The 19,398-nt window shown below is 39.9% G+C and overlaps 1 protein-coding gene across 2 annotated transcripts in view; it reads right to left on the bottom strand.

Annotated features, from left to right (window-relative positions):
• LOC125630821 (macrophage mannose receptor 1) overlaps positions 1-19,398 on the bottom strand; it is a 57,890-nt gene that overhangs the window by 17,219 nt on the left and 21,273 nt on the right. For both annotated transcript variants that reach the window (XM_075125895.1, XM_075125896.1), the window contains exons 13-23: positions 19,066-19,187; positions 16,639-16,726; positions 14,316-14,460; positions 13,472-13,507; positions 13,202-13,371; positions 11,887-11,954; positions 7,605-7,705; positions 4,378-4,520; positions 2,092-2,206; positions 1,357-1,505; positions 72-174 (exon numbers count right to left, since the gene is read on the bottom strand). In XM_075125895.1, coding sequence (XP_074981996.1) covers positions 72-174; positions 1,357-1,505; positions 2,092-2,206; positions 4,378-4,520; positions 7,605-7,705; positions 11,887-11,954; positions 13,202-13,371; positions 13,472-13,507; positions 14,316-14,460; positions 16,639-16,726; positions 19,066-19,187 — 1,240 coding nt within the window. The remainder of the gene's footprint in view (positions 1-71; positions 175-1,356; positions 1,506-2,091; positions 2,207-4,377; positions 4,521-7,604; positions 7,706-11,886; positions 11,955-13,201; positions 13,372-13,471; positions 13,508-14,315; positions 14,461-16,638; positions 16,727-19,065; positions 19,188-19,398) is intronic.

The following is a 19,398-nucleotide window of genomic DNA, read 5'->3' as shown; positions in this document are numbered from 1 at the left end:
AAAGACAATCTAAAAATCACAGTCAAGTTTTTAATGCAATTAACTTGGAAGCTTGGTGAGAATGAGCTCACCAGTGTTCCTCTGGCATATGTAGCTTTTGTTCGTTTGGCAGTCTGCATCTTTCCATTTCCCTGCTTCCTCAATGGGGTCCTTTATCATAACAACACAATCATCCTGGGGGAAAATGATACATAAATGAGTAAGAATAAATAAACAGCAAACAAGAAACAATCCTCTTCCTTCTGGATCTGCAGACCCAGATATCTTGCGTAGTTTAATCACCTATGTATCTGTCTGTCACTATTTATATCCACTCTGGTCCACATTAACTAATCATCTGTTGAATTGCTTCACATTTCAGTAGAACTGATATTGCGTTGTTGTGATGGCATTTCCAAATCACGTCTTCTCCCATGGGGCAGCCCTTTAAAACCAACTTCTCTATTGTTCAGGGTGCTGTTGTGACCACTCACCCCCTTCTCCTCAGATCACTTATCTGCTATATGTTTTTATTCTTAAAAGGAGACATACTTAGTCAAGACAATAAAGTAAGAGCACAACAAATGGAACTACAGCCATTATTCCACATTAGCCATTTCATTTATTATTGAATCACACCCAGTTATGTTTTATTATTAAAATAAGTTGACATAATGCTGGGGAAAATTTCAAAGGAATGTTTAGTGGTTAGTGTGTGGGAGGGAAAGATGAAAACAAGAGGCACAGATTCCTCTTCGTTTGAGAATTTTATTCATACAATTGTATTTCATGATAATTTAAGCAAGAGTGCATATCTGCATCTGATATTTATATATACACACCATCCTCTTAATTTTATTATTCATTCTAAAAATCCTTTACAAGGCTCCAAAGTTACACAGTTATTGTCAGACCATCTTATAACCTTGTGAATTTCCTGACTAGTCGCAGTGAAGTCAATGGGTCTATTCACTTGAGTAAGGTTTGCAGAATATGCAAATTCCATCCAATTGTTTGGATTCATATTGTATCATAGAGAAAAGCTAAAACTGAAGTTTAAATAAAACCCCAGAGTGACATTTACTATCTACAAATACTTTATTTCTAGTAAAGTACCAACCAAATATACTTCTGGGCTTTTGCAAAGAAATATTTGAAAATGAAGCTCCGAAAACATGGTTCTACTGTAAGCTGACATAGCTATCCCTTTCTGCTAGTAAAAGAGCTCAAACTCTGCAGCATGACCATTCTGCTCTCAACAGCAAGAAGTTAACAGAAATAAGCCTACATAAGAAATAAACTGTGCAAGTTATATATGGTTTGATTGACCTTATCAAATGAATGATGGTTTAATGATCATTTGCAATCCACATTTACCTGACTGCGATAATCTGGGAAACCTTTGGCCCAGTTTGTATAGTAGACACCTCTTCCATCTGTCCACAGGAATGTGTACTCAGAATTTACATCATTCAGTCCAATCCAGGTATCAGTTGAGGCATCCTTGAAGTGGGTGATGAGGAAGGCTGAAGGAAAACAAACATTTTTACAAGTGAAGCATGGAGACACCAGAATATCCAGAGCTAGAATCATAATTATAAAATATAAACAAGATTGTTTTAATGGATTTATCACTTTAGACCAGCAACTTCACAGTTGAGATGGTTTCCATGGCAGTTAAAACAGAAATTGGGTGTGTCTAGCTATCATTTTCCCTAAGCCTGATTCTGCAACATTTAATCAATTTGAATAGTGCTTATGCATGTGCACAGTCTGATTTCAGGTGGGTTTGGATTTTAAAAAAACAATCATAGGACAAACTTCAAGTGTCAAATTTTAGCACTACAGCACTTGCAACACTAGTCTATCTGCTATTAATTCTTCCAAGGCTGGGACTTTATAAAAGGTGACTTAGGAAAGCCACTAATGCATGCACACAAATGTTATCATCAAAATTACATTTTTCTCATCTCTCTTAAGTGTCCATTAATTATTAGTTTTAAGCAAAAGTAGCAGGCTCTATTGTAAAAATTGAAGCTTTGCATCTTTAACTTGTATATTAGGGGGACAAGCTGATGTCTCATCTAATACCAAAAAGCCTATACATTGCACCTTGCACTTCTTCGCTTAGTATGGAAGCCAGGTTTCCTTCCAAATTTACACAAGCCGTTCGTGCTGCATGCCACGTCAATCTCTCTTTTTCACTGAAGCCGAATATTTTGAAACACTGAAAGAGAAAAGTATTAATTTGATGCCATTTCGCATCAAAAACATTTGAAATTAACAAGATCAATTTTGTGTGTTGTACAGGAGGTCAGACTAGATGGTCTAATGGACCCTTCTGGTCTTAAAAATCTATGAATCTACAGAAAGAAAATATACATAACTAACATAAAAGCTCCTTTCCTTTAGCATCCAGTGAGAAATTTAGTGGTTAGGAGAACAGAATATGGCTGTAAGATAACAACATAAGCATATAATAAAAGAGGAGGAAAAGCTTTTATCTTATCAATTAAAGGACTAAAGATAAAGAAATACTCTCTGGCCTGTTAAAAATGGTGAGGGAAATATACATATTAGAAGTGAAATAACAAAAGAATTTGCTCCTGGCTATAAATAACCTTCCTCAGCCAATGGGAAGATTCCAGTGCAAAGTGTGGGGAGAGGAGAGAGGTAAAAGCACTATGAAAGAAAAAATTTCCCATTCTTGCAGCTGCAGTACGGAAGAATCTAACCTGAACATTTTAAGTAAAAGTTTGTTTTTTCTTTTCACTTTTTGTATTTCTTCCATCATCCTTTTTCAACCAATGGTAAAAGTGTAACTATTTGTACCCCCGGTGCATTTTTCTGACAGGGAACGTGGATGATACATTTTGAATGAGTCATTGAATGGTAACCTGTCAAATATCCCTCTGCGCAGTCTCTGTTCGTTTGAGCATTTCAGACCATAACATACTGGGTAGTGTTAAGGAAAAGTTAGCACATGTGACTCCATTTTGGTTTGTGGCCCACCATTGTCTAAAAGCAAGCACATCATACACCAGGAGGACTGATTCTTAGATACTGCATCCCTGTGAAAATCCTCCTCCTTGTCTCCAGCCTGCCTTGACTCCCAGTATCTGTTTTTTGTCAGTCTCTAACTCCCTATCTCCTGGCCTTTGATGTGAGGCCTCCCATCCCTGATAATAAAAGTTACTGATGCATGGCTTTAGGACCATGCTGTGTAATTAACGTACTAGTTTAGCATGAGGAATGCACCAAGCAGGGATAGGCGGTAGATAAGAAAAGGGTTTGTTTATTGGCTAAGGTTTCCGATGCACGAGGGCAACATGCTTTACTAAAAAGTATATAACCTTTGTATAATCTGTATTCAGGGTCCCCTCCTGGCTAGCAGGGGGGCACCACGCTCGAGCGTAATAAACTTAGTGTCTTTTGGGAACTCTGCAGTTGTGGACTTTGTTTATGTGCTTCAGCCTAGATTCGAACTGTGCATGACCTATCAGGTATAATTCGCAGCATTTGTGTGCGTGTCCTACCAGGTATAATTCACAGCGGTTGTGTGTGTGTCCTCTCAGTAACAGTAGTAAGAGTAAGTTCTTCCTACAGTGCTGAAACGTTTGTATTCAAAGAACTGTTAGTTGGTATAAATGCGACTTTGAGTTTGCTAGGATGATACAGCTGCACCACCACTAGAAGACAATGTTCTCACATGCTGCTGCTGCTAACACCTTGTAGGTGATCGTTCACCACAGTGAACTCTGTACACTTCCACTGTCTCCTGCATGATCTACTGGTACCAGCATCTTAGAGAACAAGGCAAGGGGGAGTGAATATAAAGTTGCACTGCATTTGTCTCACAGTGGAGATACAAAAAGTACTTGCATCAATATCTGCTTTTTGTGCATCAGTGAACAATTCCAAATCAATTGACACCCATTATATCTGCAATATTGAATACATCCTTTTGGGAAAGAGAGGGAGCTTTGTACAGATTTATGGATTTTTTTCCTTCTAATTCACTCTAGCTAAGAAGCAGCTTTACATTCTCTGTTCATGCTGACAGCTGGCACTTTTGCTCACTGAACATGTATCAAAGCAAGTATAAATTACAGACAAAACAGCGCACATTTGGTTAGCTATACAATCTTTTTAAAAGTAAGCATTTGCAAAGCGATTGCAGGATTGGGGCCTAACTCATTTAAAACCTATAGTACCTCACAAACTCATTTCTTAGATGATTTCAATATGGCTATAATGTCACCAGAATGGCCTGATCAGACAATCAGAATACAACTTCGGATAATCTAAACCCATACTACAATAATAAAAGACAAAAATTTAATTTTTCGTTCAGTTCCTTTTGCAAATAAAATATATGGAAGATGTTTGCTACTGTACCTTGTTATTAAACAAAAGCCAGTTTTGAGGGCATCCCCCTAGAGGTGCAGGTGATGTGGGAGCAACGGTTGAATGAGTAGTACTATTGAGCCTTTCACAGATGAAGCGTTTTGGAGCGCCACAGTTCAGATCATTCCACATACCTGGAACATATTAAATATGGAAAGTAAATTACTGGACGAGATGAAGACTGGAATGCAAATCTACCCCTTCTTATGCTAATTACAGTATAGAAAGTACAGTTTGTTGGCTTTTTCCCCCTGCGACATTTAGGGTCCAGACACCTTAGGGGGAGAACAGGGGATATGAATCTCAAAGCATAAACAGTTGAATCAGCTGGTTGTATACAATGTTATTGTGCTATAAAAATACATCAAGGAAGGTCTTTTATGAAAGCTTGTAATATTCTGAACTTGATTGTCACTATAAGATATGTATACAAGCTATGGTTATGAATGTATGCATATTGGGAGAGAGAGAGAGAAAATTGTAATTGTAACTTTGGTGCATTCACCTCCATTCACCTCCACCTCACCACAGGGCAGTGAAACAATCAGACAGGGAGGGGCAGATGAGAGTATTCCAAGTACCTAATACTGTACAACCCAGGAAAAGGCAAATGGTGGGCCATTAAAGTTAACGGGAAAACACTGAAATGGCTTGAAACTGAAAAGAAAACACCAGTCTTGGAAAACTAAGAAAGGAAGGAATTTCTCCCACTCTGAATCACCATAATCTGAGAGAAAATTAAAAAAAAATGCTAACTATATAAGAAGGGAAGGGATTTGAAGGGAAAGGCATCCAGAAACTGAGGAGCAACCTTTAAGTGAGAAGCTGTATGTGAAATGCTGGATCCACTTTTTGACAGGGAGCATGCTGGGAAACTTTTCAAAGGCAAAAGGTAACTTGTACTAGAAAAGGGAATTTATCTGATTAGAAAGTGTAGTGCCTGCGGTTGCATCTTTATGTGTATTTTCTGTGTAACTGTATGTGTTTGCTTCCTCTTACTCATTCATCTTTGAAACTGTGATTTTTCTATTAAATACATGTTTGTTTAGGTTTCTCCCAAGTAAGTCTCTGTTGTACAAAATGTCTGGAGTGCGTGTATGAAAGTGAACTGATAACGGGGGGAGGGCTGTTTTTCACACCTTCAGGGGTGATGAACCAAAAGGGAAAAGTCCAAGTGTCTGGTAGTTAAAAACTCAGGAAGGACAGATTTGGGAAGACTCAGGACCAGTAGGGCTGTTGGTGACACCCTGCAAGGAGTGACAAGGCCAGTGGAAGCCAGGGTGAGACCTTTACACTTGAGGGCTGGCTACTGGTTTCAGGGCCCTGAGCCATAGTTGCATGGTATTAAGGCCCCTAATTTACAAGGCAGGGTGGTGAGAGAGCCACTTACTGATCTGGGTAGTCCCCAATGTCACAGCTCCCAGAAAAATTTTGTTGAAAAAGAATGATTGTTTTCATAATTTCCATGGAAAATTTCAAGTGTTTGTCAAAAAACCCTAAATGCATAATATTTCATCTGAACACCTACCCATTCTCCTTTATAGGCCAGGCTTCCTGGTCAGACTACATCTCTTGATGAGAAGGGAAAGTGCATCATGACAATTGCATGGCCCAGGTGGATCAGTAGAGATGAAGTCTGGTTGGGGGCACCGCCCATAGAGGAGAATAAGGACATGAAGCTCCCAAACTACAACTCTCAGGTGGCATCTCAGTAACATTCAGAATAAATGAATGTTTATTTTGATTTTCAGACAACCCCCTGCCCACCTCTTTTTTTTTTTTGAGTGTTCACTTTTTGATGAAAAATCCAAATTTTCTATGAAAAGAGACCCTTTTTGCAAAAAATGTTGTGTAATTGAAACCCCAATTTTCCACTGAAAAACAATTTTCAAGGAAAATTTTTGACTAGCCCTAACAGAAAGATGTTAAAGGGTCTCCATGTATGACATACAACTGGATTAAAGGCAATCTTCATAAACAGGAGTTACTTCATACACAATCCTCCTGTTTCCCAGAATAAAGAGAAGTTACCTCTTGTAACTGCTTTTCTCCTGAAGTGTTTGCCTCCACAGAGCCACACCACTATTGTCCTATGCTTGGGATAGTGATCTCAGAACCTTTTTGAAGCAGTATCAATTAGTGCTTACCCCACAAGCCCGCTTTCATTCTATAGCCAAACATATGCAGTGGCTGTACTCCGGTACTGCTGTAGGGGAACACCTATTTATCAGGGAGTTGCTTTGTACAGCTAGCCAGTACTCAAGAACAGTGCAGATCAAAAAGGAATGGAGAAAAAAAAAGGAGGGAAGTGGGGTAAGGGAGAAAACAATGCTAATCAATGTCAGAAAAGCTTATAAAGTTTGATATGCGGGTTAAAGATGCCTCTTGAGGTGATTTAATATATGAAACCATCACTAGCTGCAAAGGCACATAAATCATTTTCTACTATAGAACTACAATAGGTTAACTACTTTTGCAATTTGTTTTACTATGTTATCTCTATCACTATCAACCTAAGATTCTGATATGATCCCCCCCCCCCGCCATAATATCTGAGCACCTCACAACTTTTAATGTCTTTATCCTAGCAATACAGGGAAGTAGTAGTATTATTCTCTCTCTATTTTACACATGAGGCACTGAGGTGCAGAGAGACGAAGTGACTTGGATATATTAGGTATCAGTTCTCCTCCCCCATCTTCTGTATTATAAAATATTTATAAATTGTTATTAAATTATTTATGTTATAGTAGTGTGTACAGGTCCCAACCAAGATCGGGGCCCTATTTTGTGAGGGACCACACAAACACATGGTAAGAGACTGTTCCTGTCCTTGAAAACTTATGCTCTTAATAGATAAGACAAAGTTTAGGAGAAATAAAATGTGATTGTCTCTGTTTTCTGATAGAAACTGGGGCAGAGAGTTTAACTGATTTGCCCATGGTCACACAGAAAGTTTCTGGTAAAGCCAGGAATTGAACCACATCTCTTGAGTCCCAGTCCAGTGCCATGCCCACAAAAGGTGACATTTTTAAAAAAGTGCCTCAACTGTCTTAGCGTGATCTGTGCTCCACAGTCATTTAGATACTGCTGAAAATCTCACTCAGTATCAACCCACTTAATATAATAGATGACTTTACATGAAACATGTGTATCACACCCACTCCTATGTTACCCAGTGCAGAGCTGTTATGACACTGAAATATTACTATACTCACCTGTACGGGTATACATGACCACACAGTTTTCATCATTATTTGCAAAGTTTGGTTCATTTGGAGCCCACGCTACATAGTTTATTGGGGTTCCATCCGTCCAGCTAAAAGAAACAACGTAGCAGTAGTTACTGGATAGATCCATTTTTATTTTTTAAGGCCACATTAATCATTTGATTTTACATTACAGAAATTCTAGCTAAACAACAAAAAAGCAGCTTGGTGAACATGGGTTTTTTTAGTAGGAAGAGAGCCTGAGACATAAGCCCTTGTGCCAGATGCCTGGTAGGAGGCCAGAAGCCTGGGCTAAAGTAGTGGTCAAAGCTTTGCTGATATAAAGCAAAGTCAGGTTGTGAGCAAGAGACAGGTCTGCTCACAGAATCTAGCAAGAACAGGGCAGATATTGCAGAAACACACACATTCCTAAGAAGTGCTAGGCACAGAACACTCACACAAACACATTCCAGAAGGGTGGTACACCCCATACCAAGTATGGTACCAACACTCCCCCCCAAAGATAACAAGAACATACTGTCCCCTCCTAAAGATAAGGTTAGGATGACAGTGTGATGAATTGGTATTTTCCACTGAATGCATCCGATGAAGTGAGCTGTAGCTCACGAAAGCTTATGCTCAAATAAATTGGTTAGTCTCTAAGGTGCCACAAGTACTCCTTTTCTTTTTGCGAATACAGACTAACACGGCTGCTACTCTGAACTGTGATGAATAGAGATGTTTTGATTCAACCAACATGTACAAGGTAATGGGTGGTAACAACCCACGTCAGGCGGCAGTAACTAACTATATCAGAGGGGCAATATGTAACTTGTTTGTAGTGGGGTATAAAATGAAGTCTCAGAGGGAGTGTCTTTGACTGGCCTGGGAATAATGGAAAGTCCCACCATTAACTGAACTAGTCCATTGCAACGGGCACATATGTGTTACTGTACCTGTAACCATTGAACCAGGGCATTAGGACTGTGCTTCGTTGACAATAAACCGACCAAGTGCCTTCACTACAAACTGAGTCTGTGGTTATCGGGCCGTTCGATCGAGGTTTGCTGTGCCAACTATCTGCGGAGAGCTGGGAAGCACACAGAGAACACACACACACACACACACCTAAGAACAGCTTTATGTGTGACTTTCATTCGTATTAATGGAAATCATATGGCCAAAGTCCTGGAGCTCAAGTAGAGAATATTCTTTTGTTTTTTTAACTTATATTAGCCCTGTGTTCATAATAACTAAATTCATTTAAATTATAACAGCTCTGTGTTAAACGAATGTCATATGTACCTTATTTAGATAGATATACTAATACATTTCATGTCGATGCATTCTATTTCCCCACCTGCATATTTTCTAGGAGTTCATGGATCACAACACATCACTAAAACAGCTAGCTGAGATAATTACTTGTATGTGTCCAGAGAACAACAATTACAGGCATCTCTGTAGGTTGTTGGGTCAGAGTCCCTACATGTGGATTTAGTGGAAGTTTCCTCAACTCAAAGGCCTAATCCACTGGCCCCAAGCAGGTCTGGAATGATAGTCTCCAGCAGGGGGCATCTCAGACACCCTCACTGTATGCATGCTGCTCTCAGCAATGCAACAATCACTTCTTATCTTAGTGGTTGGTGAAATACTCTCAAAATAAAAGGCAATTAAAAATGAAAAAAAAATCTCAGCTCTCTGGGGAGGAGATGGGCAAGTAATCTGCCAAGGCTGCATATCAGCAGAAAGCAGCAGCTACAGGTGAGCAATTTGTATCTTTTCTTCAAAGATACCCAGCTCAGAACATTCCCAGTTTTGGAGCCAACACAACTCCATGAATGTCTCTACAAGTAAAATTCTAACAGGAAATGCAACACACAATGCTTAACTGTAAACATATTGTTTCTTGTCAGAGACACTTCCAGAGCCATAGAGGAAGAAACAGTATGCAAGAAACTGAGAGAAATGTTACAAGTGACAAGTAGCAGTACATAACCAGTCAAGGAGGAGGGTGAAACACAGGATGGCAGAAGAATAGACTGCAGCAAACAGAATTTCCAGTAAGTAATTTGCGCAGACAGTGGGTGTACGAAGCAGTAGCTCCAAAAGGCAGGACTGCAGCTGGAGCTAATGTCCATGAGTGGACTTCCATTAATGCTAAAGAAAGTCATACAAATAAAGCCATCTGCACAAATAAGCCACCCTGAGTAGTGGAGCGAGTGGCTAAAGATGAGGCTCTGAGTGACTGTGACTCATAACCAAATGTCCCAGTAGATGGCACCATAACACTTTGTCTCTCGGTCCATGGCCATAGATGGAAAAAGAAAGATGTATAAAAACACAGACCTTGGGAGTAGAGAAGGACTTCCTGGATCCCCATTGACATGGGAAAATATAATTAACCAACACTTTTGGAAGAAATTCAGGGGCTGTCCATACAATCACTGAAGAATTTTGTAGGAAAAAAAATAAGTCAACAAAGCCTGTAGCTTATTCACTCTAGGTCAGGGGTAGGCAACCTATTGCATGCGTGCCAAAGGCAACACGGGAGCTGATTTTCAGTAGCACTCACACTGCCCAGGTCCTGGCCACCAGTCCGGGGGGCTCTGCATTTTAATTTAATTTTAAATGAAGCTTCTTAAACATTTTAAAAACCTTATTACTTTACATACAACAATAGCTTAGTTATATATTATAGACTTATAGAAAGAGACCTTCTAAAAATGTTAAAATGTATTACTGGCATGCGAAACCTTAAATTAGAGTGAATAAATGAAGACTCGGCACACCACTTCTGAAAGGTTGCTGACCTCTGCTCTAGATGTTGAAACCATTGCCACCAGAAAATAACCTTCTAGGTAAGGAATGTGAGCTCACAGATATTAAGTTTTGTCTCTGATGGCTCATAGTGAACTCTGGAGCCAAAGCTGGGATGCTAATATACAGGGAAACAATGTCAGCATGGAGAAAAGACATTCTGCACAACATGGGCGTCGCATGGCTCTGGCATTTGGGGAGGCTGGCCCAGGTGCCGGAAGCTCCCCTGGTACCTGCATCATGGCTTCACCTCCTCCCCCGAGGCCTCACCCACACTCCACCCCCAGCTCTGCTCATACTCGGCCCCCTCACCTGCAGCTCGCTGAGTCATTCCACCCACTCAAGACCCACCCCACCTGCCAAGTCCCTCTCCTCCTCCATCTCCCCTCTCACAAAGGTGCCCCCGCCTGCCGCTCACTGAGTCCTTGCCCTTCCCCCAAAGACCCCCCGCCCACCACTCACTGAATCGCTCTATTGCCCTCCCCCAAGACCTCCACTGCCCACTGCTCGCTGCATCCCTCCACTCCATGCAGGAGGGGAGAGATTCAGTGAGTGGCCAGCACCTCAAGGAAGGGGGATGGAAGAGAGGAGGGACTCGGCAAGTGGCGGGTGCCTCGTGGGAGAGGCGCAGCAGGGATAGGAAGAGGTGGAGGGCAGGCAGGGCCACAGGAAAGAAGTAGGAGGAGGCCTTGGGGCAGAGTGCAGGCGGGGCCACTATGGCCCAGGCATCCACACTTTCAAAGCTGATGAGTTGGTGGCTGCACTGCAAGGGAGGCTTAGCCTCCCCTGGCCTATTATACCTGCCATCTATGCTGCACAGGTTTTGAATAAAAGGAGATGAAGCCTCAGCACTGTTGACTATGCCAGAAGCACAAGACATGAGAATTAGTGTCCAGGTGAAAATCTGAAACTAGAAAAAAGATTTTCAACACAGTAAGGAGACAACATCAAAGCCTAAAGAGCATGAAGGGTCAGAGAAGCCACATAATGAAGCGTCGCGGAGGTGAGGTTAGGAGTGCCAGTTGGAATCACAACAGAGACCCATAATCAACCACAGCCAGAAAAGATCTGACCCTTTGAGAAGTAAGAGGGAGTGATGCAAGAGGCTCACTGCTGAGAATCAACTGATTAGAATTTGGAGCTGAGTTCTGCACAGGGGTACAGATCCAAGAGTGGGGATTAGCTGAGATGGGTATCTTTGCAGAAACAATTTTGCAGATCTTTTCAGATTTGCTGAACTTTTAAATATTCTTGTCTATCCCCTAACTAACTTCTATAAAATACATGTTTTTATTTATTTTCTAAATAAAAAAATTATATTCTGGAAATGTTGTGTCAAGATTGAGCCTCAAACAAGTTTTACCCCCACCCCCCTTTGAAATTGAAACTGTAATAACCCCTTTAAGGACAGCTTTGCTAAATACAATACTTGTACCATGTTCTACAAGCCTGATGTTCATTGTTTACTTACCTAAACTTTTTATCAAGGCTCACAGTTAAACCAATATAAAGGCAATCCCCAAAGTCATAATAGAAGCTCTAAAACAAAAATAAAATTTTAATTAAATGTAATGACATAATGTAATTCTGGTTTCGTGCCTATTGTACAGCATGCATAGTCAGCAATGATTTGTTAACTTGCTGATGGTGGAGGCATTTTGCCATAGTATGGATTATATCTGAAGAATACAAGTCCTTCACCTGATTGCCAATATTAAAGTAAAAAAGAAAAGTAGAGCAGGATGAAAATGAAGCAGAGGAAAAGCTGGTAGGATATAAGAAAACCTGCCAGGCTGGCAAATTTTAAAATGAAGCAAAAGTACATTTTGAAAGAGTTTAGGAGAGTTCTCTGAAGATTTTCAACAAAATTGCAAAGAACATTGTTGACAAACATACCAAATACTTTGTTTTGCTGCAAAAAATAATTTCCCAACCAACTCTAAGTCTCAGTTGTCTGGGTTAAAATCCTTTAAAATGGTAAATCCATGGCTCACCTTCTCCTCCTCTACCTCACCACAATTTATGTTGCAAAATAGCAGAGAAAAAGCCTCTTTCAGAACAAGACCGTGACTCCATGATTTTATATGGAATGAGGTTTCAGCAGATCCCTTGCATCCCATTGTTGTACCACTTCAAAATTTTTACATGTGCTGATAGCTCAGTAACTCAAGGTCAGATTTTGCATCCCTAATTCCGTCAAAATGTTATTGAGTTTAACAAAGGGAACAGCTCTAGAAGCTAACAACAGTTAGTTTGCATTGTATTTCACTTCTTGTAAAAAGAAAAGGAGGACTTGTGGCACCTTAGAGACAAACAAATTTATTTGAGCATAAGCTTTCGTGAGTGGACTGCATCCGATGAAGTGAGCTGTAGCTCACGAAAGCTCATGCTCAAATAAATTTGTTAGTCTCTAAGGTACCAGGAGCTCACGAAAGCTTATGCTCAAGTAAATTTGTTAGTCTCTAAGGTGCCACAAGTCCTCCTTTGCTTTTTGTGGATACAGACTAACGCGGCTGCTACTCTGAAACTTCTTGTAAAGAAGCTGAGGACTTATCCACACTTGGAAATATACCAAGATAAATGTTCCAGAGTACTTATTTCAGTACATTTCCAGGTGCAAACAAGCCCTGACCCTTGCTGGATGTTACCTTCAGAGCCTGACAAGGTGGTGCAGATATATGGCATGACAGTGCACACTTTACAATGTTTCAGAAGCAGATTGTGAGAAGTGTCTGGGTGTGCTGCACTGCATTACCCATTTCTGAAATAGTAAATATGTTTCTTACATATCTCCACAGAAACTTTCTTTCACTTTCACCCTCGATGACAACAAGATCTCCAGAATTCTTCTTGCAGTACTCTTGGGCTTTTTCCATAGGCAAAGTTTCATGGCTGAAATAGTATGCCTTGTCCTCATATATAATCCATCCATCTTCACTGACTTTATATGTATATTCTGCAAGATAAATAATGAAGACACACGTACAGTATCTCTACAACAGGTTAGAATCATTACATGGTAACATTTTTCTGGTAACAGGAAATACAAAACCTACCAAATGTGGTACTTGGTTCAGGTTTTAATGTTGCTCCTGTAAAATAAAATAAAATAAAATCTGAATGTGTTTTATATCTCATGCATGTTCTGTCCATGACATTTATTATTACAGTAATTATCATTTTAATGTGGAATAAGAAAATAAACCCCAGCATTATTTAATACATTTTCCATGTATTGACATACAATTCATAAGAACATATGACAATGTTTAATGTTCAACAAAATATCATTTTAGGCCCAATCAATGGTTAAGCTTAAAGAACATATTCATGTCCTCAAAGTAGGATTTCAGATATTGATAATACAAAGTATAGACCATAAGCTACTTTAAAATGTGTCTCCTAAAACATGTTTCAGGTGATGAAATCCATGACTCCTATTTAGAGTGAAGCGGTGTCTTCCATTTAGAATGAAATGAATAAAGTGTTTTGATGTCCTCAAGCACACACTAGGTTTCAATATCTTTTCACTGAAATACTTTCCATCAAATCTGGAAGTTGCAACAGCTAACAGATGTTAGCATTCAGAATCCTCCCAGCCCCTTCAGAGAGCCAAGAGTTTTTCATTAAATTGGCACTATCAGCTGGGTGACCCTGCTATGTTGTGGTCTCTTCATCAGGCCAAGAAGAGCGAGTGAAGTCATGGTCATAGTCATAATGGAAGGGAGCCTTTTGATCATCTGTATGTCTAAATTTAATTCAGAGGTTTGAATTACCACCTCCCACTTTGTACCCACTGTGTTACATTGCTCTGTTTGCATGTAGCCTTATGAACAGTCCATGAAACTGACTCAACTGTTTGTGTTTAATATTCTAAATTAAAGAAGGAAGTCATCCTACCTTTTTTTATTTGGCAAATCCAGTCACCCAAAGTTTCACAGAACATATCGTTCCACTGCATGGCAGTGTATCCACTGAACATTCCACATTTTTCATTTCCGTCATAATTATTGGGTTCTCCGTCTGCCCAGTTTTCATAGTTTACCTTTGGTAGAAACACAACTCTGTGACTATTTTCCTTTCAAAGAAGAACAATGGTTGTGCTCTGCAAGGGCAGAGGGACCCAGTTTCATTTCAGCCCTTAAATCTCACACCCATGGGGACAGTCAAGGCTGGGACTATTAGGGAAACAGCATACTCTGTCCTTGCCAGGTGAAGGAGGAACACCCTGTGACTCTTCCAGCTCTGCCTAGTCCCTATCAACAAAGATACCAGCCATGACATGGGCTATAAAGATGGAGCAACGTGGGGCAATGGCCTAGTTTTGCTACTGTTGGGATGGGAGAGAGGGTTGTGGATGATTCAACCCAAGATTAACATTGGGTGGTATAGTTCCAGTTTAGGTTTTGCTGATTCCAGTCTATTAAATAGGCGAAAGGTAACAAAAGCTTAGTTGGACCTGTGATATACAATGATTTATAACAGTAAGTAAAAGATTAAGACAAAGAGACTTGTACAAACTGTTTTGTTTAAACAAACAGAACCAATTAGGGAGTCTCCAGTCTTTCGACAATGTTACAAAAATTGTTTTAGTAACAAATTCAGATGTTGCTAGGATGAAATAAAGCATCCATGAGTGGAGCCAATGTGTTTTGATTGGTTAATTTTGATGGAATGAGGTTGCCATGACTTTTGGGCATTGCCTTTTTACCATCTTTGTTGGCACCTTTCCTCTTATATGCAGGGATCACCATAGCTAGACAGTCATCTCCAGACTAGACTACTCAAATGTACTCTCTTTAGGGCTACCATGAAAGGTACTCAGAACATAAGATTGGCCATACTGGGTCAGATCAATGGTCCATAGAGCCCAGTGTCCTGTCTTCTGACAATGGCCAGTATCAGACACTTCAGAGGGAATGAACAGAGCAAGGCAGTTATTGAGTGATTCATCCCCTGTTGTTCAGTCTCAATTTCTAGCAGTTGGAGGAGGTTTAGGGATACCAGATCATGGGTTTGCATCCCTGACCATCTTGGCTAATAGCCATTAACGAACCTATCCTCCAAAGCACTTTGAGCTCAGCATCCCCTTTCTGGGTTTGATACTACTCAGTACATGGAAAACTAGGCTGTTCACAGAAGTCCTTCCAGGAGCCATTAGCAATCCAGACAAACAACTTAAAAACTGAGGCAATCCTGGGATGTCTCAGAAAGTATCCAGCCAAGCCCAGCTCTGAAAACAGTTCAGCCACAGTTCCCAGCATACACTGGGGACTTTGGTGCAGTGATTTTCGGCCTTTTGCCTGTAACAGTCTCTCTTTGCTGGAGCTGTGCCATTTCTGTTCCATTGTCACCACAAGAGCCAGGGTGCAAACATCATGGCCACATTCCATCTGTTTGTACAGCCTCTAGCACTTCCTCAGTATAAACATTCAACAATATTAATAGTAAGGGTTGGAAGAGTGACAGGAAAGTTAATGCATAGAATGGAGTGGGGAGGAAGCTGAGGCCTGCACCCTGGGGGAGCAGTGCCACACCCCAGGAGGACCTTTCAGCAAAGCAGGGAGAATGAGAGAAGCTAGAGGTGAGAAAACCTTGTTATTCCGGCATTCTATCACATCCTCCCCTGGGCCTAGTGCAGGATTGTTCCCTATTGAGTATTTTCAAGTGCTTTGTCATCTGGCTGAAAGCATCCCAAGCAATAGGGCTCCTGCCCCTTCCCAAATGTGACCTCTTCAGTGAGGCAAAATCTTGTACTTTGTACTAGACACTCCTTGGCCACATCTGCAAACTAAGACACTGAATATTCTCTATAAGGCCCCAAATATTAGACATCAACTATTGCAAAGAATCCAAGTTCTGCATCTGCTCCAGCTGGTAGGGTTGGAAATCTCTTCATGGCCCTGGCAAAGTTTTAGATTTTCCAAAGCAGTAAGAAATCTTTCAGTGCTTATGCAAAGAAAATAATGCTTGAAGTAAGCTGTTTAAAGCTACTAAATTATGCAGCTACAATTGTGATGATCACTGATCAACTGCCACTGTAAAAAATCCTGCAATAGTGAGTAACAGATATATTGCCTCATGTAAATGCTGTTATGGGATCAAACAGGGTAGCTTAAGGTGGAAGGAGGGCAGAAGCAGAAATAGGTTGAGTAAAGACTGCAGAAAAACAATAGGATAAATTCAGAAAGCCAACTCTGGTACAAAACAATGAATTACTCACTGGAGAGCCATCACTCCAAGTAAACCCTCCGTCAGGATCAAAGGCACTCAGACCCATCCAATATGATTTATGGACATGAGCTCTTTTCCTAAAATATTATATATAAATATAGATAGAGAGGATGGTATATAAATCAAAGCATGCATATCATTATACACAAAACATTTTAGGACTTGCAGCATGTCTATAAGTTTGAATGTTTCCTATTCAATATCTCTAATATGCACTAAAGACATAAGAAATATTTTGCTTCCCTAACACGATAATTTAAATTACTTACTTAATTTCCAGCATCCCGAGCAAAATATACTGGGACTGCACATGGCAGTAGGTCGAGTCATACAATGCTTTGCAGGAAAGGCCCCAACTGCTGAGTTACCACCTACAATGATGCAGTGGTAAATGCAAATTAATGCCATAGTCCTGCAAAGAACGTAAGCATGTGAGTATGGGACTACTCACGTTCACGTGCTTAAAGTTAAGCATGTGCTTTAATGCTATGCCAGATCAGAGCCTTAAATTACATGCACTCATACAAGGCTTGGCATGGTCTATGCCTAAATATTTTTCTTAGTCTCTCTATTGGTTTTTTGCCTTTATTAACTAAGAAAAGATCCTTGTGGAATATGAACTACTCTTTTATTTAAAAATGGTTCCTCCACTTATTTAATTATAGACAGGCCCAAAATATAAACTTTAACTCATTGAACTAGATCTGATTGAAATTTTTCTAATGAAAAATATTTTGTGTGGATAAATGGCCCTGTTTCAAAATAAAAATGTGTAAAAAAAATTTTTTTTCCAAAACTTTTCATTTATTCAACAAAATCAGAAAAAACAAACCAAGAAAAATATCCAATTCATTCTACCTTCCTTCAGATCTCTGTATTTCCTTCCCCCTTCCCTTTTTCCAGTGGCAAAAAAATTAAAAAGTTGGGAAGAGGAGAAAAAATTAATGGAAAGAAAAAAGAGAAGCGGGGAGGAGAGGGCAGGAAAACCAAAGCCAAAAAAACTGAGAAAATGAATTTTTTTCCAAAATGAACATTTTGAAACCATTTTTTTTATAATTTTCATGAAAAAAATTGAATAAATGAAAAATTGTTCCAAACCTGTGGAATGTAAAGGGATTTGAAATGTTTACTCTCATTCTTTTTCTTGTTGTTGTTCATTTTGGATCATCTCTACACTGCATCTATTTCCTCCAGATCACTGTCACATTCCTCCATGTCTTTCAGACATTTCATCCTGGATGACTCATCATCTGCATAAGCTCAACATGGGTAAAAATGGAGAGTTCCAAATTTTCAGCAGTACCCAAGAATGCCACTCTAGTTGATTATGCCATCCTCCTCCATGTAAGCAGGGCCACAATCTGAATGTCATCTTTGACACCTTCCTTTTTTCCTCCCCCAACATCCAAGCCACAACAAAGCCTATTGCTTCCCGCAGAATTTCATTTAAAAATCCCTTCCTATCTATCATAATGGTGAACTCTAGATCCAGGTCCTAATTACAGCTCACTATTGCAACCTTTTCCTTGCCAGTTGTTTTGATACCCACTTTGTTCCTCTCCACTCACAATGCTCTGCCAAAATCATCTCTTCCACTGCTACCTCTTTGAGGCCATCAACTCCTAGCTCCCCACAGATCTGTACAGCAAGTCTAACCAATTTTCCTCACTTTCAAGAGCCTACATCACTTAGCCCCAGAGAGTACATCTGAGTCTGCCTTTTTGGCACTTCCCTATACCTTCTGCCCTGACACATGGAAACACCTCTCAATGCCTGTTTGCATAGCCACCCCCTCTCCTCTTTCAAATCCCTTCAAAAACCTTATGTCTGCAATCTCACATACATAGAAAATTAGTATGAAAATCTGAGAATAAAAATGAGAAAAAAGTCAGAACCACAAAGATGTACAGATGGCTAAACTGAGTAACTGCATGATTTTACTAAAACGCTTTCACCCTTTACTTATCACCCTCACTCACAGTATCATATCTAAAGTCTAGACTGTAAAATCTCCAAAGGCAGGGGCCCTGTCTTTTGCTGTCACCTCCCTACCATATTCTTGAGTATGGTTAATAAATAATAAACAATAATAATAAAAATGTATGTCTGTTGTTCGGATATATTGCTGTACTATCTTCAGTTAACTCTGGACCAACTTTTAGAAACTCCCAAATGACACTCAGAAATCCGCACAGATCAGAAAGCTGATGCCCAATTTTGTTTAATATGAAGTTCAAATGCTGCCAAAGCCCACCCCCACTCTTTTTAATGCAACACAAATGTTTATATTTGAATAAGAACCATGATAGAGACATATAGATTTTCAGCTGAAATGACCTCTTTCGGAAAGGATATTTTGTGTTATTTTCATGGAATAAATTTCAAGTGAAGGAATAAGGGCAATGCAGATACTCACAAGCCATTTATTATATTTTGCTCTTCTTCACTATGGATAGTGGCCAGATCTCCTCCTATAGCTCTACAAAAATCTCGAGCCTCAATCCATGTTTTCATATGTTTTCGTCCATTCTGAAAATGCTACAGAGAATTGTACAATTAAATACTGTGCTGGGCATCATAGAAATTAAGAAAAAACATCTGTTGTGGTCCATCTTAGTCTCCCTGTCTAACACTGCCTACATTCATCCATTGCCTTGTGACTGCTGCCAAAGCGTTGGTCTATGCCTGGTCATCTCTTGAAATTGGTTACTGCAACCTCATCCAGTCTTTCTTCTCTGAGTCTCTGAGA

The sequence above is a fragment of the Caretta caretta genome, chromosome 2, assembly GCF_965140235.1.
Source record: "Caretta caretta isolate rCarCar2 chromosome 2, rCarCar1.hap1, whole genome shotgun sequence".
NCBI classification, from domain to species: Eukaryota; Metazoa; Chordata; order Testudines; family Cheloniidae; genus Caretta; species Caretta caretta.
Note: the sequence above shows the minus strand (reverse complement) of the source record. Positions and strands in the feature narration are given on the sequence as shown.